This window comes from Dromiciops gliroides, chromosome 2, assembly GCF_019393635.1.
Source record: "Dromiciops gliroides isolate mDroGli1 chromosome 2, mDroGli1.pri, whole genome shotgun sequence".
NCBI lineage: Eukaryota > Metazoa > Chordata > Mammalia > Microbiotheria > Microbiotheriidae > Dromiciops > Dromiciops gliroides.
The window spans coordinates 560,724,922-560,752,346 of record NC_057862.1 but is presented as its reverse complement, the minus strand read 5'-3'; the positions used below and the strand labels follow the sequence as shown (position 1 = coordinate 560,752,346).

Here is a 27,425-nt window from a genome sequence, read left to right as displayed (position 1 = left end):
AATTTTGCAAGGGGTTAGAGATAGGTAGAAGAAAGCCCTTTTGCAAGGTTTGTTTGCACCTAGAATTTTAATTCATTTGTTAAACAGGAATCTTTTGAATATGAAGCTGACTTTAAAAAAAAAGAAAAGAAAAGTCTCTTTGTCCCATCACATTAAACAGAGATATCAGATTGAGTAGCAAACTTTGCTCCTAAGACATGTCAATGCTAAATACTGTTACAATGAAATCTCTATTCATTCAGCATGTACCGTTTTGATGAAAAAATTCAACTTTAGAAATATTGTAAAAGCAGTTTTGCCATGAGCAGAGCTGGGCTTATGTACAGTTTATGGGATAAATAGAAAGGGGTATAAATTTTGGGTATAGGAAGGAATATCAATTTTATGTATTTATTATCTGTGCAGGACAGATCACACAGTATAAGGCAAGAATTGACTTTTGATTGGTAATTTATTTGCCTCTATTAATAAAGACTATGATAAAGATTCTATACATGCAACATTTTAAAATTTTTACTGCTTTCCAACTTATAGTATTTCTCTTATTCCTTGGGAAAATAGCAATTTTCTTTTTTTTTTAAGATTATAAAAGTATTTTATTATTTTCCAGTAACATGTAGAAATAGTTTTCTTTCTCTCTTTCTTTCTTCCTTTCTTCCTTTCTTCCCTTCTTCTTCTTCTTCTTCTTCTTCTTCTTCTTCTTCTTCTTCTTCTTCTTCTTCTTCTTCTTCTTCTTCTTCTTCTTCTTCTTCTTCTCCTTCTTCTCCTTCTCCTTCTCCTTCTTCTTCTTCTTCTTCTTCGCAGGGCAATCAATGAGAGTGCCTAGGGTCACACAGCTAGTAAGTGTCAAGTATCTGAATTCAGGTCCTCCTGAATCCAGGACTGGTACTTTAGACACTGCGCCACCTAGTTGCCCCTAGAGATAGTTTTCAACACTTGTTTTTATAAGATTTCTAGTTCCAATTTTTTCTCCCTTTCTCCCTTCCCTACCCCCTCGCCAAGACAGCAAGTAATCTGATATAGGTTATACATGTAAAATCACATTAAACATTTCTGCATTAGTCATGTTGTGAAAGAAGAATCAGAACAAAAGGGAAAAACTTTAAAAAACAAAAACAAAAAACAAAAAAAGTAGAAACAACATGGTTCAATCTGCATTCAGATTCCACAGTTCTTTTTTTCTGGATTTGGAGAGCATTTTCTATCATGAGTCCTTTGGAATTATTTTGAATCATTGTGTTGCTGAGAAGAGTTAAGTCTATCACAGTTGATCATGACACAGTGTTGTTGATACTGTGTACAATGTTCTCCTGGTTCTGCTCATTCCACTCAGCATCAATTCATGTAAGTCTTTCCAGGTTTTCCTGAAATCTGGCTATCATTTCTTACAGCACAATAGTATTCCATTATATATTATATTTATATGCCACAACTTGTTTAGCCATTCCCCTATTGATGTACATCCCCTCAATTTCCAATTCTTTGCCACCACAAAAAGAGCAGCTATATTTTTGTACATGTAGGTCCTTTCCCCATTTTTATGATCTCTTTGGGATTCAGACCTAGTAGTGGTATTACTGGGTCAAAGGGTATGCACAGTTTTATAGCCCTTTGGGCATAGTACCAAATTACTCTCCAGAATGGTTGGATCAGTTCACAACTCTACCAGCAATGCATTAGTATTCCAACTTTTCCACAGCTTCTCCAACATTTATTGTTTTCCTTTTTTTTTGTCATATTAGCCAATCTGATAGGTGTGAGGTGGTACACCTCAGAGTTGTTTTAATTTGCAGTTCTCTAATCAATAATGATTTAGAGCATTTTTTTCATAAGGCAATAGATAGCTTTGATTTCTTCATCTGAAAACTGCCTGTTCATATCCTTTGACCATTTCTCAATTGGGGAATGACTCGAATTATTATAAATTTCATTTAGTTCTCTATATATTTTAGAAATGAGGCCTTTATCAGAAACACTGGCTGTAAAAATTATTTCCTAGCTTTCTGCTTCCCTTCTAATTTTGGATGCATTGCTTCTGTACAAAACCTTTTTAATTTAGTGTAATCAAAATCATCCATTTTGTATTTCATAATATTCTCTATTTCTTATTTGATCATAAATTATTCTCCTCTCCATAGATTTGAGAGGTAAACTGTTCTTTCCTCTCCTAATTTACCTATGGTATCACTCTTTGTGTCTAAATCATGTACCCATTTTGACCTTACTGAAAACAGCAATTTTCTAAGGCACAATAATGAGTTGATTTTTTAAACTGTAAAAGTTATCTTAAAAATCACAAAATATCACCCTAAAATAAATTCACCCAGTGATATTGTGGTTTGTGATTTTAATTCCAGTCTAAAAAATCCATATCACATAGGAAATTTAGGAAAATAACAACACATGAGCTGTGTTTTTATGACCATATAAGTTATTTCCTCAAATGATCGACTTATTAAATATAATCAGTCAGTTAAGTCAGCCAATTTTTGATTTCTTAACTACTCTAACAATTACAGATCCATACTACAAGTCTGTGAGGCAACTGTGAAATAGCTGCTTATGGATTATTTTCAGAGAAAATAACTCACCCCAGATATGGTCAACAATTGATAATGATCTTCAAAACAGAACAAGCTTATCTTAAAATACTGGCTGCCATTCTAGCTACTTGTCAGGAATGTCAGGAAAGGGGAACATTGAAAAGGCAAGTTTCTAAGTCTTCTTTGAACAGAAAACCAGTTTAAACTAGAAAAGGCTTACTTTGTAAAAGCATAATCCACTGTAATTCAATACATATTACTCCTAGTTTCTCAGCACAGGACCTGCAAAAAGACAACCTGATACTACTGTTCTCTGTATGTAAGAAGATGTTGGAGACTAATGTCCACAAGTGGAAGAAATTCCCTAATGTTTATCTACTTCAGCCCCTGAGGAGTCATTGAAACTATGACTGAAAAGCTAGCTTCTCTCCCATTCTTAAAAGATAGAGAAGGAAAAAAAAAAAGCTAGAGAAGGGCAGAAACTTTTTTTGTTTTTTTGTTTTTGTTTTTTGGTGAGACAATTGGGGTTAAGTGACTTGCCCAGGGTCACACAGCTAGTAAGTGTCAAGTGGCTGAGGCCGGATTTGAACTCAGGTCCTCCTGAATCCAGGGCCAGTGCTCTATCCACAAACTTCTTGAAAAAAAAAAGACTCAAGAAAATATAGACACAAACAGGTTGGAAGTATTAACAAAAAACCATGCCCACCTTTGCTTGTACCTACACTGGACAAGAAATAAAGCAGCACAGGGGTCCCAGCAGTACTGAGAGAATATGAGTGAAAAAATTGGACAGATTCAATCACTATGTAAGCATAAGCAAGAGCTGCAACAATAAGGTTACCTGCACTGGACCCTGAGAAGGGTCTGTCTTGGGGCTTGGGATGAATCTGAGGCTTGTTTGGACAGATCTTGGCTCTGCTGAAATTGTCCAGGTAGGCAGATACAAGATGATTCCATTTTCCCTCTCACTACCCAGGAAGAACGTGTTTATTCCAAAAGCTTAGCTCTGTTTTTTTTTTTTAAGTTTATTTGCATACCTGTTCACCTAGTCCTTAAAGCTGGTGTTAAAATAAAGTTGTGGTTAACCATTCATTGCATTACTCATCTGTGTTTTCTTTGCTTAAAGGGAGCTGAGGAAGAAGTACTAAGGTACACAGGGAGAGGCACATAGGGAGAAAGAAGTTAAACGTATTATTCCTTTCAAGCCTACAATTGGAAGACAGCAGGAAGAGGAATTACCCGAGTAGACCACTCCCTTGTTCAATAAACTGCACTGGCCTTCAAGGATCAAAACACCTCTCTGCAATATCTGGACCCTTGAGAGCTTTCTAATCTTCTTGTATATGACTCCCTCCCAGCTAAACTAGGGGTCTATCCTTTCCTTACACATGATACCCATCTCTGGCTTGGTACCTTTCCACTGGCTGTTCCTCATGCATGGAAAGCTATTCTTCCTAATCTCCACCCTTCTTTCAAGGCTCAGCTCAAACCCCACCTTCTCCAAGAGGTCTTCTTCCCCTGTAAAATTACCTTGTTATCTCCTCTGTATATACGTGTTCTCTCCCCTCTTAGGATGAAAGTTCCTTGAGGACAGGGCTCTTGATTTTTTTATATCTCTAGTACTTGGCACAATGTCTAGAACATCATAAGCCTTGAATGCTTGTTGATGTACTGATTGATTAATGATGGCTCCTTGCCCCCCACCCCACCACCACCACCACATGACTTCAAACAGCCAATGCTAACTTTACTCTTCTTCCACCGCTGGTTTCTTTCTCTGCTGCCAGGGCTCACTCTCCTTGGAGCCAATTCTGCTCAGGGCTGGGTTTGGTGCCTAACACTGGGAGAGTAGCTCCAATGCCAAACAAAGACCATGGCCAGTGTGGGGTAAGGGAAAAAAATGCAAATCCCCTTCCTACCCATACTGCTCTCCAGAGAGGCACAAGGGCAAAGAGCAATCCCTTCTCAACGAGTGGGCTTTTCGTACAGTAGCTGGCTCTCCTGTAGGCGCCCAGAAGTCAATGTGAAATTAGGTGTTCCTGGCTTTATTTGGGAGCAAGGGGAAAGTCTTAATCTGGTATAAATCTGGTTTAAAATAATAATAATCTTATAATAAGGCAATAAGTATTAATCTGATAGTACAATTCCTTCTGCTTCCTTAAAATTGGGGGAAATTGTGCTAAAGCTTTACTCTTAACAACAATTCAATTTTGAGCTCAGTACAATTTGAAGCAAGCTGGAGTCAATGATGAATGTAACCTACCACACATATTTCAGGCAGGCGACTCTCACAGGTCACACAGTGCTTAAAGGGAGCAGGATTTCCAGTTCCACAATACTGGCAGATTCCCTTCCCCTTAGAAGTAAAGAAAAATGTATTGTTTTAGGCAAACAACAAAACAATAGGCAAGCTTTCAAGGTGTTTCAGAGGTTAAAAAAAAGTTCTTTGAGACAGTGAGAAGTGGTTTTTTTCCTCAAGGTTTTTCCTGGAGCTCACAATGCTACAGAAGTACAGAATCATAGGAGCCACACTGGGGTCTCCAGGGCCTTTTACTCCTGCCAAGGGTAAGGACCAGGTTCCTCTTACACTATCTTCCTGAAAAGGACTTGGTGAAATGTATGGCCACTTGTCTTCTGAGGGGCTCCAATAACATACATGCTGACTTATGGCTGAGGCCATAGTAATCCTGGCACTTGTATAACTGTAGTTGGGAAACTTCAGGCTAGAAAGAAGTCATATCCCAAAGCTGTTAAAAATGCAACAGTCAATTTCGAAAGATCTTTGGGGGGCAGCTAGGTTGCACAGTGGATAGAGCACTGGCCCTGGATTCAGGAGGACCTGAGTTCAAATCCAGCCTGAGACACTTGACACTTACTAGCTGTATGACCCTGGGCAAGTCACTTAACCCTCATTATCCTGCAAAACCAAAAAAACCAAAAAAAACCCCAAAAGATCTTTGAGAGTGCTATGGTAAACAATATGAACTCCATTAAAAATAAAAAACACTCAGGGCATTTTTTACCCATTTCAATCTCAGTGACAGTGTTTCTTGCAAAGCAGCAGGCAGGTGGGAATCTCAATCTAAGAACCTTAGCTTGGGAGTTAAAATTTCTAACAGAAGTACAAAAATTTCAATTTCATGTAACTGAAATGATCTATTTTGTCTTTTGTGATCAGCTGTAACCCGTATGATGGTCATAGCTGTGCACAGAGTCTGATCTTGTTCTCATTTTTATGGTGTGAACTTTACTATTCAAGTTGTATACTCGTTTTGATCTTATTTTGGTAAGTTGTACAAGATATCTGTCTAATCCAAATTTCTGCCTGACTTCTCTCCAGTTTTCCCAGAAATTTTTGTCAAATAGGGAGTTGTTTCTCAAATATTTTATGTTTTCAGATTTATAGAAGCAGGTTTATCAAGCCTGAAAGGTTACTTTAAGTGGAAAACAAAACTGACATTTGTCTATCACTTTACCTATGTTATATCGTTTGATCCTGATTGCTATGAGGATAAGGAAATTAAGGCTCAGAGCGATCCGTGACTTGCTAATAGTCACACAGGCAATGGCAGGATTTGAACTCAGGTCTTCCTGAGTCAGAATCCAGGAACCTATGCATTTCTTCTTCAATCAAAAGAAATGTAGCTATGAAAAACTTTCATATAAGCTATCACATATATCATGATTCTCAACATTTAATTTCTGTTTTTCATCTGAGTAGCTAGGATAATTTTGAATGTGAATAGCACATTTAAATAAAAAACAACAGTCTTTCTCTTATCATTATGACAAGTACTTTTTTTGTACATTATCAGCTTCAAAATGCCCTATTTTTCTATGATTGCCATTCAAAATATTTTCTTACCCACGTTAAATGCTGTTATTTGACATAGTTCTAGAGCATCAGTTCTCAAACTTTTTGGTCTTAGGATCCCTTTACTCTTTTAAAAAATCTTAATAGCATTTTTTCCAGTTACATGTAAAGATAGTTTTCAACATTCATTTTTATAAGATTTTGAGTTCCAAATTTTTCTCCCTCCCTCACTTTATTTCTACTTTTCTTGCTATGCTACTGGATTAAGAGCTTTCCCTTTCAAAAAAATTATTGAAGACCCCTCCCCAAGAGCTCTTATTTGTGGGGGCTATATACCTATTGATATATACTATATTAGAAATCAAAATGTCTTAGTATCAAGTACCCCCAGGGATCCTGAACCACACGGACAACCACAGTTCTAGAACATGTAAAACTAAGGGGGGAAATGCAAAAAGAATGCTTAGAATAAAATGCTTTTTAAAAAACCAATTTTGGGAAGATAAGTTTTCAGACTTGCCAGTAACCCTATGGCAATTCTTTTGAACATTAGGAAGGAAAAAGTATACCAATCTATTAGTCTATCTGTTTCCTTCATTAAATGGCAGCTTGGCATAGAAGACAGAGATCTAGCTTCATAGCCAGGAGGAGGGTTCAAATTTCACACATCTAGACACATCCTGACTGGGTAACCAAATCATTTACCCTTTCTCAGACTTACTTTCCTCATCTGTAAAACATAATAATAATAATAGCACTTAACTCACTGGGTTGCTGTGAGGATCAAATAAGAAAGATGTAAAGTGCTCTGTAAACCATAAAGTGATATATAAATGTTAGCTATTTTTATTAATAATAAATGGCAAACACTATTGCTAGTGATAGCAGTAAGACAAGAGCAATAAATGGCATAAATTATGGCAAAGAAGATATAAAACTATATCTATTTGCTGGTAACATTAAGCAGCAAGGACAGTGAGCCAATTAACATCTTTAGTAAAGTAGCAGGCTACAAAATAAACCCACAAAAAATCAACAGCATTTCTATATAGCTATACCAAAACATAGGAGGAACTATTAGAAAAGGGAGTCGTATTCTAAATAACCACAAAATACATAAAATATCTGGGAATGAATCTAATAATGCACATAAGACTTGAATAGATACTATTATAAAACATTCCATAATGAAATAAAGAATTATTTAAATAATTGGAGGTATATTCACTGTTCATGGCTAAGCTATGCCAACATAACAAATAAAATGATCTTATCTAAATTAATTTATAGATTCAGTGCTATAACAATTAATCTACCAAGGGGATATATTATAGAGCTAGACAAAAAATAGCAAGTCATTTAAAGAAAGGTCTAGAATGTCAAAGGAGATAATTTTTTAAAAAATCAAGCTACAAGAGGATATATCATAGAGCTAGACAAAATAACAGAATTAATTCAAAGGAACAAAAGATTTAGAATCTCAAGGGAAATCGGGGGGGGGAGTATAAATTAAGGAATTCCAGACCTTAAATTATATTATAAAACAATAATTACCAAAGCTATTTGGTACTGATTTTAAAAAAAATGACAGACTAAATAAGGATGAATCAGAAACAATAGAACTCAATAATCCATTGCCCAGTGACAAACCTGGGAACACAAATTAATTGGGGGAAAAACTACTCCCAATTTGAGGAGAACTGCTGGGAAAACTGGAAAGAGATTTGACAAGAATTAGTTTTAGACCACTATCTTACACAATATGCAACAATAAGTTTAAAATAGATACGCGACAGAAAATCAAAGATCCTACCATGAAAAAAGTTAAAAGAGAGCCAAATCAAATCTCTTACAGTTATGGCTAAGAGATGAATTCCTAACCTAACAAGAGACAGAGTTGATCACAAGAGATAAAATAGATCATTTCAATTATATGAAATTATAAAGAGGTTTTGAATTTATAAAATCAAAGTAATTATGTTAAAAGGGAAGTAGTCAACTGAGGAAAAAATCTTTGCATCAAAATTTTCTTAAAACAGAATACCTTATAAAGCACCAGCCCTGGATTCAGGAGGACCTGAGTTTAAATCTGGCCTCAGACACTTGACATTTACTAGTTGTGTGACCCTGGGCAAGTTACTTAACCCCGATTGCCTCACCAAAAAACAAACAAAAAAACCCAATAACAGAATACCTTATAGTCTTCAGGATTAGAAATATTTTCCTGACTCAAAAAATTCACTACTGGGCACATACTTCAGGGAGGTCAAAGATAGAATGGAATGTATCATATATTAAAAAAATTATTCATAGCATCACTTTTTTGGGGGGGGGCAATGAGGGTTAAGTGACTTGCCCAGGGTCACACAGCTAGTAAGTGTCAAGTATCTGAGGCCAAATTTGAACTCAGGTCCTCCTGATGTTCCCACATCACTTTTTATAGTAACAAAATACTGGAAATAATGTGGGTATTGATTGGTTGGAGAACAGCTAAACAAATTGCAGTAGATGCATACCAATGGTATTTGTATTATTTGGCATAGTGCTTTATGTTCTGGAAATTATATTCCTATTTTGGAGTTCTTTCTGCACATTCTAATGTAATTTTGAAATTTTACCAGTCAGAAGAAAAGTCACCCTTTGAAGGACACTTAGCACCCTTTGAAAAAACTTTCTGGTAAAAGAATAAGTAAATTATGATTTATATTATCCTTGTACCAGTTGTCCTTAATAATCACACATTTTAAAAATATTATGGGCCCAGTGACAATTCTGAACATTTCAGCATTTGAGGGCTTAGAAGTGGGAAAATCAAGTAATAACACAGGAAGCTACTGAACTTAGCTCTTATTTCTCATTGACTTAGGTTATCCCCAGATCAGTTCAGTCTCTACTAATCATGTTTTCAGGTATTAGAATTTCAACTATGAGCATAAGTAAAATTCTATATTTGACTGGATTTTCTTAATTAAATAATTTTGTTTCTTATTGTGAGTTTTTCTCATTGCTAGTCTTGTTTTGGAACCAAAAGAATGTTTTTTGGTAAGACAAGGCTGTTTTACAACAAATCTCTTTATTTTAGTCACCACTTGGAATTAAAGGGGATGCAAAGCTGATCTCTAACTACCTAACAGGTAATGGATATGATAGCATACATAGGAGAAAACTATGATTCATTTTCACTAGGATTTGCAGGTCAGGTGTTTAGCTATGGCTATATCCTTTGCCTATAGAAATACAGATAGTTCTATGTATACATACAGGGCAGCTAGGTGGTGCTGTGGATAAAATGATAGATCTGAAGTCAGGAAGAATTATGTTCCTATGTTCAAATTTGGCCTCAGATATTAGCTGTGTGACCTTGGGCAAGTCACTTAACCCTGTTTGCCTCACTTTCCTCATATGTACAATGAGCTGGAGAAGAAAATGGCAATCCACTCCAGGATCTTTGCCAAGAAAATCCCAAATGGGGTGACAGTCGATACTACTGAAAATGACTGAACAACATCAATGTATACCTTTTTTTTTAGTGAGGCAATTGGGGTTAAGTGACTTGCCCAGGGTCACACAGCTAGTAAGTGTTAAGTGTCTGAGGCCAGATTTGAACTCAGGTACTCCTGACTCCAGGGCCAGTGCTCTATCCACTGTGCCACCTAGCTGCCCCCATCAATGTATACATATACATATATCAATAAGTTAGCAAGTATTTATTAAGTTCCTACTATGTTCTAGGCATTTTACAAATAAGGAAATGAATGAGATAGTCCCTGCTCCCAAGGAACTGATAGTCTATATCTCTTCTCTATCCATCTGTCTGTCTATGTATGTTCAGATCTATGATTTCATTCACACCTTCCACCAATGAAGATTGGCATCTCGTTTGCAACTTAAGGTCTTAGAAACTTGCAGAGAAATTAACTGACTTGTCCATGGTCACACAGCTAGTATGAGTCAGAGGCAAGAGCTGAACCCCAGTCTTTCTGACTACAAGGTTGGCCTTCTATCCATTACATCAGACTCCATTAGATACTCTTCCTCTATGATAGTAATTCTTTACACTCTTCCTGTGTGGTAGTAATTGATAATCAAAGCAAACAGAAACTTGAGAACAATTTAAATAAAAGTCATAATGGTCAATTTTTAATCCAATTATAAAATTTATCAAAATATCAAATTTTCAAATTTATTAAGTAAAATCAAAATTATTCTAAAGCTTAGAGTATCATATAATTCAATTATAATGAGTTTGAGCTTGAAACCTATATTTAATAATTTATTTTTTGTGTGTGTGAGGCAATTGGGGTTAAGTGACTTGCCCAGGGTCACACAGCTAGTAAGTGTCAAGTGTCTGAGGTCGGATTTGAACTCAGGTCCTCCTGAATCCAGGGCCAGTACTCTATCCACTGCGCCACCTAGCTGCCCCTTTTTAATAATTTTATAAAAGGAACTTTCATGTACCTGTCTCTCATGCACATAGATACTGTTGGCAAGTTACTTTATGTAACATAGCTAGCCATGAATAAAAATGTCTTTGATCATAGATACTATTTAATAAGCCTTAGATATAAGAAAGGGCTTTACTGTGGCAATCATTCAACTAAGCAAACAGATAATCTATATCAAAATGTGCATTCTACTATTCAAAACATTATTTTCAATAGCTCTTATTCATGGTTTAATTTTCATTACCTTTAAATGAATGTTGGCCTGGGGCTGTAGCTGTGGAGCAAAAGGGGCCTCACATACAATACATAAAGGAGTGTTCACTGGTACCATGGTTCTGCATTCGAGGCACATCTCCATCTGTATAGAAATGATAGTTGCTTTTTATTTTGAAAAAAAAAATTAACTGAAGGGGACAGACTTTAGTATGTAAAAGAAACTTTTAGGTAATACTGAACTACAGAGAAAGTCACTGGAAATGAAGGGATTTCACAAGGCTTAAAACTAATCTAAATTCTTTAAGTGACTGTGCAACAACAATAAGTCAATATACTTATTTGAATATATATATATATATATATATATATATATATATAGAGAGAGAGAGAGAGAGAGAGAGAATTTTAAAATAAAGGTATCATTGTGATTATCTTAATTGTTTCAGTTTCTTCTGTAAAATGAAGATTAAGACAGATTTAGGGGCAGCTAGATGGCGCAGTGGATAAAGCACCGGCCCTGGATTCAGGAGTACCTGAGTTCAAATCCGGCCTCAGACACTTAACACTTACTAGCTGTGTGACCCTGGGCAAGTCACTTAACCCCAACTGCCTCACCAAAAATAAATAAATTAAAAAAAAAAAAAGACAGATTTAGTCTCCCTCCTCCAATGCCAAATAATGAAGTAAGGCAACAACCCCAGCTTACCTCTTGAAATCTATTTGCAAAGACAAACTACTTTATACATTTTTCACAATCAAGTTTTCTGTTTCAAATGAAAAGCTTTATTCTTGCCTTAGAATTTTCAATGTCTAGGTTCATAGTTTATGAATAATAATAATTTCTTCTTAAAAAGAGAGAAATATTTTATTGGTGAAAGATCAACTAATGAGTCTGAAAGTTTCCTCTTTCACCTCAGAACAAGCTCAAAAAGGATGACATCACTGCTGACTTGCTTTCTGTATTTCAGCTCTGACTTGGAAGAACCACATATGGGGTATGAGAGGAATGGTGTGTCTTCCTCAGAAGGCAGGATACATTATTCAAGTCCTGGGGGTTTCTTCCCTCTCCCCATCTCCACCATTCCTTCCTTTTTCCTGCTGAGTTAACAGTTAACTAGTAGATCATGTTCCTCTCAGATAAGAACAGACTACAAAATTCAAGTCCTAAAGGGTTGTCCCCACTCCCCAGAATTTTCCTTCCTCTTCCTGCTGAGTCAACAGAGGTTTCCTGAAGTTAGATAACAAAGAATTGTAAAATCTTAGGGTCTGGTTGTCCCATGGGATGGGGGCAGCATGGTGCCACATCTGGGGGGTGGTCTACATGTTTAGAAGTGTCACGAAGAATATGAACCCAGATGGGGGAGGGACCTTGCGTTAGATCTAGGATAAAAAGGGGAACTTCACTGGGACAAGTCGCACCACTTTTTTGGTGTGTGCGCCCTTCTTGCAAGATTGTAATAAAGGCCTTCCTGCTTTGCACCAGATGGGGGGTCCTGCCTCCATTTACTTGTTTCTTACAGGGTAGTTCTCTGTCATCTATTCTGTCTTTTCCCAAGACTACAAGCAAAGCTATCAATTTTGTCAGGTAAGGATCTTGACCTAAGCTTCCCAATCCTTTTTGTACTGTTGACAAGAGTTATAAATTTCTAAATTTTCCACAGAGAGGATAAGTCTTTGGAAAGAATTCATATAAGTAGGATAATGGAGGAAAGAGAAGGGGTTCAAGGATACAGCAATTTGACTTTCAGAGTTTATGGTGGAATGGAGAAAGGGAACAGAAACAAGAAGGAAGGAGTTGGGAAGTGTGTCTCACTGTTGATGCATTAGGAGGATAAAGATTAGGTCTACATTAGCAAAGAGGGGATAAAGAAGAAAAAGTAGAACAAGCAAGGTACTGTCTTCTTCTAGTAGACAGTTCCTGTGTGAGAAGAGTTAGAAATGGGTCTGCCAGAAGTTCCTCTGGCTGGCACGCCAGATCCTCTTTTTTTTTTTTTTTTGGCAAGGCAATGAGGGTTAAGTGACTTGTCCAGGGTCACACAGCTAGTAAATGTCAAGTGCCTGAGGCCACATTTGAACTCAGGTCCTCCTGAATCTAAGGCTGGTGCTTTAATCCATGCGCCACCTAGCACACCAGATCCTCAAGCTGCACTGGTGTGTTCTGATATGGATTGGGTGGAAAACAGTGTACCAAATAAAATACTACAGAAGACTAGATCATACTACCTCTTATTTGTATAATGCTTTAAGGTTTATACAATGCTTTATTCCCAACACTGTGAGGTGGGTAGTAAGTTTTATTATTCCCCTTATACAAAGGAAGAAATGAGAGGCTTAAGAAAGTTGAAATGACTTGGCTAAGGTTATGTTGTTTCAAGGTAAGCTTGGGGAAAATGTTTGATCCCTGGCCCCCTGACTCCATGTTGAGCATGCTATGTCACCTCTTTCAAAATAACATAAATTTATTTTACAAGGACTGTACAAAACTGCATAGCATTCCATTTTAATTGAAGCTGTTCTAAGAGGTGTACTGAAGCAGAGCTCTCCCCTGAACACATGCACTTCAAGAAGAGATGAAGTTAATGGGTCTTTTCCAGATAGGGAATTCTTTTTCCAACTTTACCTGCTGAAATTCCACCGATCTTTCCATAGTTATCATTCAAGAAATGGTTCCTACCCACTTTTCAAAAAGTGGCAAAAATGCCAGTTATAACAGTTAATAATACTAATAATTAGCATTTATCTAGTATATGAATATTTGCAAGATGCTTAACAAATATGATCTAATTCTCTCCTCACAATGAACCTGAAAAACTGACTATCTCTGTTTTACAGATGAAAGTGAGGCCGACAGAGGCTAAGTGACTTACATAGTAAGTGTCTTAGGTCATATTTGAACTCAGGACTTCCCAACTCCACAACCAGATCTCTATCCACTGTGCTACTTAACGCTTTAAAGTTTGCAAAGCTCTTTACATAAGGTACCTCATTTTGATCACTGTAACAATTCTATGAGGTAGGTGCCAATATTATCTCTGGTTTACAGATGACGAGACAGAGGTTAACAGAGATTAAGTGAATTGTCCAGGGTCTCAAAGGTAGTAAGTAGCTGATTCAGGATTTGAAGTCAGGTCTTGTTGATTTCCAATCCAGCACTCTTTTTTTATCTAGAATTTTATTTTTCCAAAGAATATGTAAAACCAAATTTTGACATGAAACCATAATTACTTAGATTTTTATCTGATAGATTATTTAGTTGTTGCTTATGAAAATTATGAAAGTGCACCTGGAATAGTATATATTAAAGTTACATCTTTGAACCAACTTAGTATCAATAGATCTCAGATTTAAAGATTTTGTTTTGGTTTTAGGACTTAATATGTTATACTTTCAGATCTGGATATCTATCAGACTCAAAGCCTACAAAAGATAGTGTTTTCGGGTTTTGAGGGAACTATTATTTATTTGTTATATATAAATAATCATAGGATATAATTATTTTCTTAATTTCTTTTTTGGTTTTTTGGGTTTTTTGCAGGGCAATGAGGGTTAAGTGACTTGCCCAGCGTCAAACAGCTAGCAAGTGTCAAGTGTCTGAGGCCAGATTCAAACTCAAGCCGTCCTGAATCCAGGACCAGAGCTTCATCCATTGTGCCACCTAGCTGCCCCCTATTTTCTTAATTTCTAATGATAATGCTGCAAGATGGATTTGAGCTAGAGAGAATACATAAGGCTTATATGTGTTGTTAAGTGTTACTATAACAACATGAGAAAAAATAATAATAGCTATACCTAAGCTGTAATACTAGAGGCGAACTCTCTTAGGATTGCAATTTGATATTGTTCTGAGTTTTTTATTTTAGGTACAATTATCTGAAATTTCATTGAGTCAATAATTTATCATGTAAGGGAAAAGCCAAGTGCTGTTTAAAAGGAGTGCAGTCTGAGAATTGCTACAGGTAGACGCTTGTGCTTGGTAACAATGCTGAGAGGATGACCTTGTATAGGTAAAAGTGGGATCCTCTTCACTTAGCTTCTCCATTGTGCTATTTCATTCTGAACAGGACATTTTGAATGTGATTAGATATTAATGATAATTAATCATACAATGAGCAGGTATTTAACACTTTCCAGATGCTAACCTGGGCACTGAACATGCAATGACAAAATAAACAATTCTCCTCAAGGTCCTTGCATTTAATCAGGGAAAATAACATGTATATAATTAAGCATGTATGAAATAAATATAATAAATTCAGATTTCGGGGAGAGTAAGAGCACTTGCAGCTGGTAGGAAAAGTGGATCAGGAAAGGTTTCCTTTGGAAGGTGATGCTCCAGCAGAGTTTTGAAGGAAAAATGGGATTCTAAGAGGTAGAGATTGGGTCACATTCAATTCCTGTTTCCGATGTGAAGTGTTAATGTGTGGCTTATTTGAAAACCCAGCTACTTCTCCCATATAGTAGGATAACTTGTGGATATGTGCATTCATGATTAGTATTTCATTTAATACTGATCATATACACATACTCTGTGCAGGTCCAGAAGGGAGAACTAGTGCCAAGTGGAGGGAGCTAGAGGGAAATCGCTTTCAGCATAGCATAAAGAAGACCTACCTAATAATTAGAATGGTCCAAAACTGCTTTGTAAAGTAGCAAGGTGCTCAAGCAGAAGCTAGAAGATTACTTGTCAGGGATGCAGTAGAATAAATGCATGTATTAGATAAAATATTGGGGTAAACGACTCATCAGGTGCCTTTCCAATTCTAAGCTTTTATGATCCTTGAATATTTTTCTTCATTATAGTTATATTATGAATTAAAAGCTACACTGGGCAGGAATATCTTTTCTTTCAGTAATATTATGATGATGGATGCTTAAGACAAAATTGATGTTTTCAAATCTTCTTTCATCACCTAACACCAATAAAAAAAAAACAGAATAAAGAAATACCCCATTCAGTAAGAAGCATGAACAGTAGAATGGTTCTGAAAAGAGGTTTTTCCAATCTAAAATGTAAGGAACCTAGAGTTTCTTAGTATTAAGTTATCTAGTTGGCTGATACTGTCAATAAAGAGTGAATAAAAGATTATTTTCAGTATTCTCACCTGTGCTCCTTCTGGAGGTAGATGGTGTTGACCCAACATAGGTGGAACAGGAGTGCCACATTCTTGACAGAAAAGAGTGAATGGGTCACATGGGCGAGTAGTTAAACAATTTGTACACCTAAAAAACAAGGGTTTATTAGTGAATGTATCTTATGAGTTAAGGTTAAGAATATGAAAAAATAAGTAATTGTGGTCATAAGATACTTTTTTTTAAACAATTTTTGTTTTTTTGGTTTTTGCAGGGCAATGGGGGTTAAGTGACTTGCCCAGGGTCACACAGCTAGTAAGTGTCAAGTGCCTGAGGCCAGATTTGAACTCAGGTACTCCTGAATCCAGTGCCAGTGCTTTATCCACTGCGCCACCTAGCCGCCCCCATAAGATACTTCCAACTTTATAACTGTGCATTAAAAATAGAGATAGGGGGATTAAGGTGTTCATTGAGCAAACATTAGCCCAAAGCACTGAGGTTTATATGCTAAAAGATAAGTATAATAAAGACAGGAATGTCTGCTAGTAGGATGGAGTACACTGACCGTACCTCCTTAGTCTACCTTTTATTCTGGCTCAAATTAATTTGTAGCCAAGCCAGGGAGGATCTTGGGAATATGCAAGATTGTCAAAATCCATTAGATAATTATCTGTAAGAAAAAAGACTTCGATTTCTGCTAGGGATTCTGATTTTTTTTTTTTTAAAGGACTAGCGGGGGCGGCTAGGTGGCGCAGTGGATAAAGCACCAGCCTGGATTCAGGAGTTCCTGAGTTCAAATCCGGCCTCAGACACTTGACACTTACTGGCTGTGTGACCCTGGGCAAGTCACTTAACCCCCATTGCCCCGCAAAAAAAAAAAAAAAAAAAAAGGACTAGCCTGGGGGCATGGCACCTGGCTTCTGTTAGCTGGGTATGACAGTTATGAACAAAAAGCTATCAGCCAGTCCTTATCAGAAAAAGGTTCTAGCTACTATGTGCTAGAGGCTGAAGCCTGCCTGACCTTTAAGAGATAATCCCAGAAGACAGGAGCATTGAGCTATGCCCAGAAGAGATATGCTAAGATTAGCAAGGAGCAACACACTACTGGAAATTACACAGTGAGACCCTTAGGAGCCACACTCAGTGAAAAAGGTGGTGGGAGGGTTAAGGGCACAAGGGGACAGGGCAGCCTTGGAGAAGAGAAAGCCTACCTCTTCTTCACAGACTAGAGGAAGAGGGTTTTGAAATGAAGAATAGGTGAGAAGAGGGAGCTCATCATAGATAACAACTATATTCTTAGTTTTGTAGGAGGGCCACTTACACTCTGGCAGTCTCTTCATCCCCACCAGATCCCAAACTCTGCCTCTTTGTACCTTGATCTCTGGTAGGTGAGCTCACCTTATTCTGCCCAGAACAAGGTCCCCTTTTCAGACCATGACATTCTGGTTATTCTCTTTCTTCTTCTACTATATTGTAGCCTCTTGTCCCTGAGATGCTGGGTTCTGACAGGTGAGCTTTTTTGCCTTATTCCAACTGGAAGTAACCCTCCACATCACTTCCCAGGCATCTTCAGGCCACATCACTTAATGTGTATGCCCTGGTTCCCCTTCCAGCTTCCTTTTATGTACTGTCTTACTCTCTTTGAACTTTTCTTTCTTTCTTTCTTTCTTTTTTTTTTGCAGGGCAATTGGGGTTAAGTGACTTGCCCAGGGTCACACAGCTAGTAAGTGTTAAGTATCTGAGTCTGGATTTGAACTCAGGTCCTCTTGAATCCAGGGCTAGTGCTTTATCCACTGCACCACCTAGCTGCCCCTCTGTCTTACTCTCTTAAACCATAAGGTTCTCAAGGGCAGGGACCATTTCTCTTACTTCTATTTGTATCCCCAGTGCTAAGCACAATGCCTTACACATAAGTGCTTAATAAATTTTGTGTCATTCATTCATCCATTGTTAGCTTTTCTAGGTCCCATATGGAAAATGAGAAGTTGGCCAAAATCTCATTGATTTTTTAGAACCTAAAGTTCCATGGGCTCAGTGTCAAAGAAGTAGGGATGGGGCCAGTTATAGAAGCCACCACAAGCACCTGAAAACTTTTTTTTAGCTTCTATGTTGAATTTGTTTTAACTTATTTTTTTACAATTATGTAAAACATGACCATATTAGTCATTTTCTATAAGAAAACTTGAATAAAAGAAAAAATGAAAGAAAGTGAAAAATAGCATGCTTTGGTCTGTGTTCCATCACTATCAGTTCTTTCTTTGGAGGTGGATGGTATGTTTCATCAATAGTCCTTTGGGTTTGTCTTGGATCATTGTATTGTTGAGAAGAGTTAAGTCACAGTTCTTCATCAAACAATATTGCTATCTCTGTGGCTCTCTTGGTTTTGCTCACTTCATTATACATCAGTTCAAACAAGTCTTTCCAGGCCTTTCTGAAATAACCCTGCTTTGTCATTTCTTATAGCACAATAAAAAGCACTTGAAAATTTGACCTCTTCCCAATCAAACCCCCCCCCCCAGGTGGGGGAGGGGCACAGGCTCCTCGGAGCTGACAACCACAACACACAAAGCTGGTTGATTAGCAAGTTGGTCTGGGGTCATCTAAGGACCAGGGAACAGGTTGGGCAAGTGAAGAACCTGATGCTCCTTAAATCATACCACCTAGGACTTCTTAAGCTTGGGATACTGCAGCCTGGAAACAGTGCCCCACTTTAAGGAGATAAAAGTCTAGTAAAAGAAAGGCAAGATGAGCCGAAAGAGAAAGGTGAGGACCATAGAAAGTTTCTTCAGTAACAAGGAAGACCAAGGGGCACCCTCAGAGGAAGATGTCAACATCAGGGCCCCTATATCTAAAGCTTCCAAGAAAAATATGAATTGGTCTCAGGCCATAGAGGTGCTCCAAAAGGACTTTGAAGATAAAGTTAGAGAGGTAGAGGAAAAAATGGAAAATCGGGATGCCCATCAATTGGAGAATAGCTGAACAAGTTGTGGTATATGAATGTAATAGAATACTATTGTGCAGGCAGATTTCAGAGAAACCTGGAAGGACTTACATGAACTGATGCCAAGTGAGATGAGCAGAACTAGGAGAACATTGTACACAGTATCAACAACATTGTGTGTTGATCAACTGTGATAGACTTGACTCTTCTCAGCAATACAATGGTACAAGATACTTCCAAAGGACTCATGATGGAAAATCCTCTCCAAATCCAGAAAAAAGAACTGTGGCATCTAGATGCAGATTGAACCATACTATTTCTATTTTTTGGTTTTTCTTTCTTTTTTTTTCCCTCTTGCTCTGATTCTTCTTTCATAGCATGACTAATGCAGAAAAATGTTTAATGTGATTGTACAAAAATAACCAATGTCAGATTATTTGCTGTCTTGGTGGGGGGGAGGGAGGGGAGGGAGAAAGAAAAATTTGAAACTAGAAATCTTATAAAAACAAATGTAGAAAACTATCTCTACATGTAACTAGAAAATAATAAAATACTTTTATGATAAGGAAAAAAAATGAAAGCAGAGGTGTCATTCAACCCTACATATGTGAGGAGAGGAGGTTGGGTTGCATTTGAGAAATTGTAGAGTACATTCATTTTTCTGAAAAGTATTTAGTGTAGTAAAGCCCACTGCCTTAGCTCCATTGTTTTCCAGCCATGATATATGGCTACAAATCATGTCACACCACTATCTCAGGAAAATTATCCTGTGTGACTCTTGTCTCTTTCTCTTTCCAGAAATCCCAAATTAGGAGTTCATGGATCTGGAGAGGATGACCCTTGACTTATTTTACTTTGGTTATTTTACTGTGTACCAGTCTAGCTCTAAAGCTACAGTTACACAGAACAAGGAGGTATGCTGTCAACTGACCAATTAAAAAGCAATGATTGGGGGGGCAGCTAGATGGCTCAGTGGATAAAGCACAGGTCCTTGATTCAGGAGTACCTGAGTTCAAATCTGGCCACAGACACTTAACACTTACTAGCTGTGTGACCCTGGGAAAGTCACTTAACCCCATATGCCTCACCCCAAATAAATAAATAGATAGATAGATAGATAAATAAATAAAGCAATGATTAAGAGCCTACACCATGCCAGACACTGTTCTAGGCTCTGGGGATACAAATACAATAAATCAAACAATCACTCCTTCGGCTTACATAGTCTAACAGGAGAAACAACAAAGACATATACAAGTATATACAGACTAAATACAAATCCATTAAATAGTATTTTGATGGAGAATGTGCTCATGTGAGGGGGATCACGTAAGGTTCACACAGAAGATGGCACTGGAGCTGCATCTTAAAGGAAGAAAGGAAGGAATCCCTGAAGTGAAGAAGGATCGGGAATATATCCCAGGCATGGGAGGCACAGGGAGGGAAGAAAAGGGTCATGTGTCAGGCACAGAAGAAAGACTCCTTTGGCTGGATTGCAAAGTGCAGTAAAGGGAATAATGAACAATGAGTATGGAAAGAGAAGTTGGAGTGAGGTTGTGAAGAGCTTTAAAAGCCTAACAGAGGAGTTCACAGTTGATTCTAGAGGCCATAAGAAGCCAATGGAGTTTTAGGAGGGTGGCAGTCAGATATCGAAGGGAAAAAACCACTGGCATCACTGTGAAGAATAGACTGAAATGGGGACAGACTTAAGGCTTAAAGATGAAGTGGCAGGATGCTGCCATCATCTAGACTAGTGGTGATCAGGGCTTGATCTGAGGTGGTAGTCATGTGAGTAGAGAATTGTCAGATGAGAAAGTTGTTGTGGAGGTGGAAGCAGCAAGATCTGTCAATGACAGCTGAGTAAATATGTGGGGTGCCAGAGAGTCAAAAATTAAGGATGACACAAAGATTACAAATCTGGAAGACAGGAAGAATGGTCATGCCTTTGGTAGAAGTAGAGAAATTTTGGGGGCAGCTAGGTGGCACAGTGGATAAAGCATTGGCCCTGGATTCAGGAGGACCTGAGTTCAAATCCAGCCTCAGACACTTGACACTTACTAGCTGTGTGACCCTCATTGCCCTGCCCCCCTAAAAAAAAGTAGAGAAATTTGGAATATGGGGTGGGTTGGGGGTGGGTGGAGAAGAAGAGCTCTGTAACAGACAAGCTGAATTTGAGATGTCTCTGGAACTTCTAATTTGTCGTGTCCAATAGGTAACAGGTGATGTAGGACTAGATTCCTGAGGAGAAACTGGAGTGGGATATATAACTATGGAAGGATGGTTAAGTTCACAGGAGTTAAAGAGGCCACTAAGGAGTGCATAGAAAGAAAAGATGGGGCCTAGGACAGATCACTGGGGAGTATCCACTGTTATGGGACATGATCTAGATGAAAAATGAGCAAAGACTGAAAAGAAATTATTAGAAAGGTAGGATAACTAGGAAACAGTAGTGTCATGAAAGCTCAGAGATGAGAGAATATCTAGCAAGAAAGAATGATCAACAGTATCAAAGGCAGCAGCAGATAGGTTGAGAAGGATGAAGTTTGAAAAAGACCATCAGGGGGCAGCTAGGTGGCACAGTGGATAAAGCACTGGCCCTGGATTCAAGAGGATCTAAGTTCAAATCCAACCTCAGACACTTGATAAGTACTAGCTGTGTGACCCTGGGCAAATCATTTAACCCTCATTGCCCCACCCCCCCACCCCACCCCACCCCCAAAAAAGGACCATCAGATTTGGCGATTAGAACGTTGGTAACTTGTGAGAGAATAGCAGGATTACAGCCCACAGCAATGATATTATTAGGGAAATAAACATACTATATGAAACATGTTGTTTGGGCTTTTTTTCCAAGTTTTCAGGCATACTCTAAATCTAGACTCTCCAAAGCCCACAAAATTCCCCAGTGCCACCCAGGGAACTAGATTCAAATGTAATTGGGAAATGATTATCAAAATAAATATACAATTAAACACAGATAATTTTAATTTGTGGTTTTCCCAATCAACATGAACCCTGTAGGTATCCTTTTTCATTCACGCTTGACAACACTGTAATGACCAAAATATGAGTTTCTGAGCAGTATGAACAGCTTTCCACCTACTTGCAAGTAATCAGATTGATTGAATAAAAGGTATACCACACAAAGAAAGTAGTTGAAATTTATAAAAATTAGTCACTGAGCAACTCACTCAAGCTTCTGTGATGAAATAATAGGATTTAGCAGATACTCAAAGACCCACCTGGAGATTAATCAAGACTGATTGAATCAAGTGAGAGTAATTGACTGCTGATTAAGCCTACTTCAAGTTAATTGGATTGTAATCACACCTGGCTATCCCTTAAGAAGGTATAGTTCTCAGAAACTAGATTGTGAACTCAACTTGAGAACACCTTCAAAGCCAAAGGATTTGGATGACGCTAACCAATCAGCTTGAAGCAGTGTGTAAGGACCACCTCTGTTCCAGACCTATAAAAAACTTCCACAATCAGCTTGCTGAGGAATGCTGATTAAAACAGGCTGGGGAAGGAGTTCCTGATTAAGACAGGCTCATTGAGGAGTGCCTGATTAAAGCAGGCTTGTGGAGGAGGACTTCAGGAAGAACCCAACCAAGCTGGAACTCTAGGCTAGGTAGGACTTCTTTTTCATAACCTTCTGAACTCTTTGTAAATATCTGTATGCTCTAATAAATGTTTAATGCCCAAAGACTGGTACTGAAGCCTTTTAATTTTTGGCGACCACTATTTAGATTTTAAACATCACACTTCTGAGACAAAGGTTATATAAATGATTGATGAAGTCTTCATTATAACACAAAAAGATACAACCTGAAGAAATAGAGAATCATACCATACCTAACTTTTTTCTCCAGAGCAGTATATATTTTGCTATTAACTATAAAAAGAATAATGCTTGATTAATTAGGACAAAGTGTGTTTTGCAGAAAATGAAAAATTTGTTTATTGGAACATGTTGGCTTTTTTCTTAAAGTGAAATTGCTAACAAAACATACATTATTAAAATTCCTTTTCTTATCAGGATTACTATTATAAATTTGTGGGAATATATTATAATTTCAGTTTATAAAAATTTAATCCCTTCAAAGTAAAAATATAAAACTCCAAGAAGAGATGTAAATAGTTAATTCTTTTTCTTTTCTAAAACTACTTCTATTACCAAGGTTAATGATCATTTCTTTCACATAGTGATTCCCAACCCCAAGTCTTTATCTCACATAAAATGGCAAAACTTTCACAAATTCATTTTGGTTCACTCTAATTTAAAATAATAACATATACATGCATCTACATATATATATAAGTATATGTGTGTATATATTTGTGTGTACATATACATATACACACACACATATACCACACAATATTTTTGGGAGCAATAAATTCATGAAAGCAAATAAGCAACTGCTATTGCATAATAGTTTTGGAATAATGAAAACATATAGTTCCCCATATAAAATGTAAGTCTTCCAAAACTTAGAAACACAGGGGTGGAAATATAAACGTGCTTTCTATTCATTTATTTGTTCAATAAATATGGATTAAGCAGTATGTGCTGTGGGAGACATAAAGAACAATCAATCAATCAATCAAAAATAAGCATTTACTAAGTATGTACTATATGCCATGAACTGTGTTTGGGGGTACAAAGATAAAACTAAAGTCATTGCCCTTAAGGAAAATATGTACACTCCCACATATATGTATATATACCCTCTATAAGCACTTATAAATAAGCACATGTAATGGGGGAGACACTATTTGCTGAAGAGGATCAAGGTCTCACGTGGATTTGATGTGTGAGCTAAGTTCTGAGAGAAATGAAGGATTCTAGGAGGAAATGTGTTACAGGCATGGATGACAGAATGGAAAGCATAGATGGGAGATGGTACATTAAGAATGAAGAATAGCAAGAAGACCATTTTGACTGGGCAGAAGAATATGTGATGCAGTATAATGTATAATAAGACTGGAAAGGAAGATTGGAGCCACATTGTGAAGGGCTTTAAATGCCAAGTTGTTGTTCAGTCGTTTTAGTCATGTCTGATTCTTAGTGACTCCATTTGGGGTTTTCTTGGCAAAGATACTGGACTGAGGGGCAGCTAGATGGCGCAGTGGATAGAGCACTGGCCCTGGAGTCAGGAGTACCTGAGTTCAAATCCGGCCTCAGACACTTAACAGTTAACTAGCTGTGTGACCTTGGGCAAGTCACTTAACCCCAATTGCCTCACTAAAAAAAAAAAAAAGATACTGGAGTGGTTTATCATTGCCTTCTCTAGCTCATTTTACAGATGAGGAAACTGAGTCAGAGTTAAGTGGCATGCCCAGGGTCAAACAGCTAATAAGTGTCTGAGGCTGCATTTGAATTCAGGTCTTCCTGACTCCAGGCCCGGTCCTCTATCCACTGTGCCACCTAATTGCCCACAGGAGTTTGTATTTGATTCCTGAGGCAAGAGAGAGGCACTGGAGTTTCCTGAGCAGAGCAGTGACATGGTTAGACCCATGCTTTAGGGATGCTACTTTGAAGCCGCATGGAGTACACAGTAGACTTTGGGCAAGGAGACCAATTGAGAGGTTACTACAACAATCCAGGTAAGAAAAGATAAGGGCCTGAACTAGAGTCGTAGGCATGTGAATAGAAAATGACAAGGATGCCAGAGATTTTATAGAGGTAGAATCAACAAAATTTGGAGATACATAGGGTAATATGAGTGGAGAATTAAGGATAACTCTGAGGTTGGGAACATGGTTGACTGGAAGAATGATGGTAATGGTAATCCCAACAGAAACAGGGAAGCTGTGAAGACAGGTGGGTTTGGTAGGAAGAGAATGAGTTTTCTTTTATACATGTGGAGTTCAAGATGCCTAACTACAACCTCCAGTTCAAAATGTCCAATAGGAAGTTTGTGATGTAAGATGAGAATTAGGAATGGGTATGTCTCTGCTTTGGGCTGCGTTAGGGAAATGACTGGCTACTTCTCATTGCCCTTCCCTGCTGCCAAGACAAATTTCTATGAGTTCAAGTTTCTCATCGTTTTAGTGAGAAAAAAAATCAGTCACAGAAAAAGATAAAATACTTTTATCACTGGCCTTGTTCATTAAGAATAAAATATCTTTTATCTTCATTAAAACATTACCTTAAAATGTGATTACAATCTAAATGGAAAAAAAAATAAATCTTTGTTAAAAGGATTAAGAAAATGATACTTTTTCCATTGGTATCTAGCTTTTACTAAAAGAGCATGACCTAATGATATCTGCAATTAGTAGAACAATCCTTAGTGATAAACTTTAGGTGACTGGTATATTGTTTTTTAAAAAATCTCTAGAGATTAACATTACTATTCAGAATCATAATAAATTACACTTATAGAAGCAGAGCACCTTCCTCATAACAACCTTGTAAGGCAGAGACATAATTATTATTATCCTCATTTTGGGGGGGGGTCTAGACCAAGTGTGATTTCACTGGTATAGACAACTCCCACTGAGGAAATTCCCTCTACTAATGCAGATTTGTACCCACTCTACAATTCAGTTGTGTGGCCACAGAGAGAGGTTAAATGCTTTGCCCAGTGCACACACACAGCAGGCTTACAGACACCACTTAAAGCGCTGAGAACTGGAGGCTGTGTCTTTATCCACTAAGCTATATTGCCTTTCTTCTCTATTTGATTTAATGGGAGAACAGAAGCTCCCAGACTATAAGGGACTTGTTCAAGGTCACAAAGACCATCGGGGGCAGAGCCTGCAATCCAAACCTCGTGCTTGGGACTCCCAAGTCTATATATCTTTCCTTTATACCATACTGCTTCTCATTTAAAAAATAATGATATAATTTGTTTTTACTAAATTTATGTAATCCATGAAGTGGAGGGTCATGGTGGAGAGTTATAAGCATAATTCAGAGGAGAGGAATTTTTTTGTTGGAAGAGCTCAAAATCAGATTTGGGTTATGTGGCTAATTGTTTTGCTTATTTCTTTCTACACATGAAGAGACACAATCTTCCAAAGATTCTCAGAACACTGACAAGTGACCTTAAACCTCTGACAAAGAACAGTTTCTGATTTCTAGGGTCTTCATTAACAATTTCCTAAGGTGTCAATCTAATGTCTATTTCATGACTTACCTCCTTTAAAGCAAGGACTGTGCACTATTGCAAATAACCATTAGACAGGACACTACTTTGTTTTATCTTAAAGGGAGGTTGTCCTTGGCTCAATTTGGATCTCAGCAACTACCTTACTTAGCAATCTGAGCATATAATTTGCCTTCCTTACAGGGCCACATCCAGCAATGTTGTATTAGCGAGCCCCATAAAAATATAACTAGGGCTGGAAGTTCCACCAGCTAGGGCCTGGATATCCCCAAATAGGCAATGAACGCCATATCAGAGATATGACCCTGCCTTTACTCTACCTCAAAGTCCCTTCTTAAAAAACGAGCATGATTTCTATTACTACCTCCCTACTAGAAAGTTAGACAAAACCTATAAAGTACTTTAGCTCACCAGCATTAACAGAACGAAACATATATTTTGAACATTAGTAATGAAGGAATTTGTTTTGCTTGACTATGCATATTTGGTTTTTTTGTTTTTGTTTGTTTGTTTGTTTGTTTTTGTTTTTGCAGGGCAATGAGGGTTAAGTGACTTGCCCAGGGTCACACAGCTAGTTAAGTGTCAAGTGTCTGAGGCTGGATTTGAACTCAGGTACAACTGAATTTAGGGCCAGTGCTTTATCCACTGCGACACCTAGCTGTCCCCGACTATGCATATTTGTTACAAAATTTTTTTTGAATTTTTTTTGGAAGGGGAAGGGGCTGAAAATAAACTGCAAAAAAGACAGAATGAGGGGGCAGCTAGGTGGCACAGTGGTTAAAGCACTGGCCCTGGATTCAGGAGGACCTGAGTTCAAATGGGACTTCAAACACTTGACACTAGCTGTGTGACCCTAGGCAAGTCACTTAAGCCTCACTGCCCTGAAGAAAAAAAAAAAGACAGAACGGAAGCTCCTTGAAAGCAGAGGCTGTCTTTGCATTTGTATTTCCATTCCCAGGGCTTGCCATAGTGCTTGGCACATAGTAAGTTCTTTTAAAACTGCTTTTTCATTCAGTGTAAAAAAAAATAACTTAAGCACTGACTAGAATCTATTATGGGCAGCTAGGTGGTACAGTGGACAGAGTGCCAGGAAAGGAGTCAGGAAGATTTATTCTCCTGAGTTTACATCTGACCTCAGACACATACTAGCTGTGTGACTCTGGGTGAGTCATTTCACCCTGTCTGCCTCAGTTTCCTCATCTGTCCAATGAGCTGAAGAAGGACATGGCAAATCACGCCAGGATCTCTGCCCCAAAAAACCCCAAATGACGAAGAATC

The 27,425-nt window shown here is 37.7% G+C and overlaps 1 protein-coding gene across 8 annotated transcripts in view; it reads right to left on the bottom strand.

Moving 5' to 3' along the window:
* Positions 1–27,425, bottom strand: part of DZANK1 (double zinc ribbon and ankyrin repeat domains 1) — a 141,074-nt gene that overhangs the window by 88,614 nt on the left and 25,035 nt on the right. For 7 of the 8 annotated variants that reach the window (XM_043989377.1, XM_043989378.1, XM_043989376.1 and 4 more), the window contains 3 exons: positions 16,121–16,238; positions 11,047–11,160; positions 4,807–4,899 (listed from right to left, as the gene is read on the bottom strand). In XM_043989377.1, coding sequence (XP_043845312.1) covers positions 4,807–4,899; positions 11,047–11,160; positions 16,121–16,238 — 325 coding nt within the window. The remainder of the gene's footprint in view (positions 1–4,806; positions 4,900–11,046; positions 11,161–16,120; positions 16,239–27,425) is intronic. The other variant, XM_043989373.1, reaches the window with a different exon arrangement.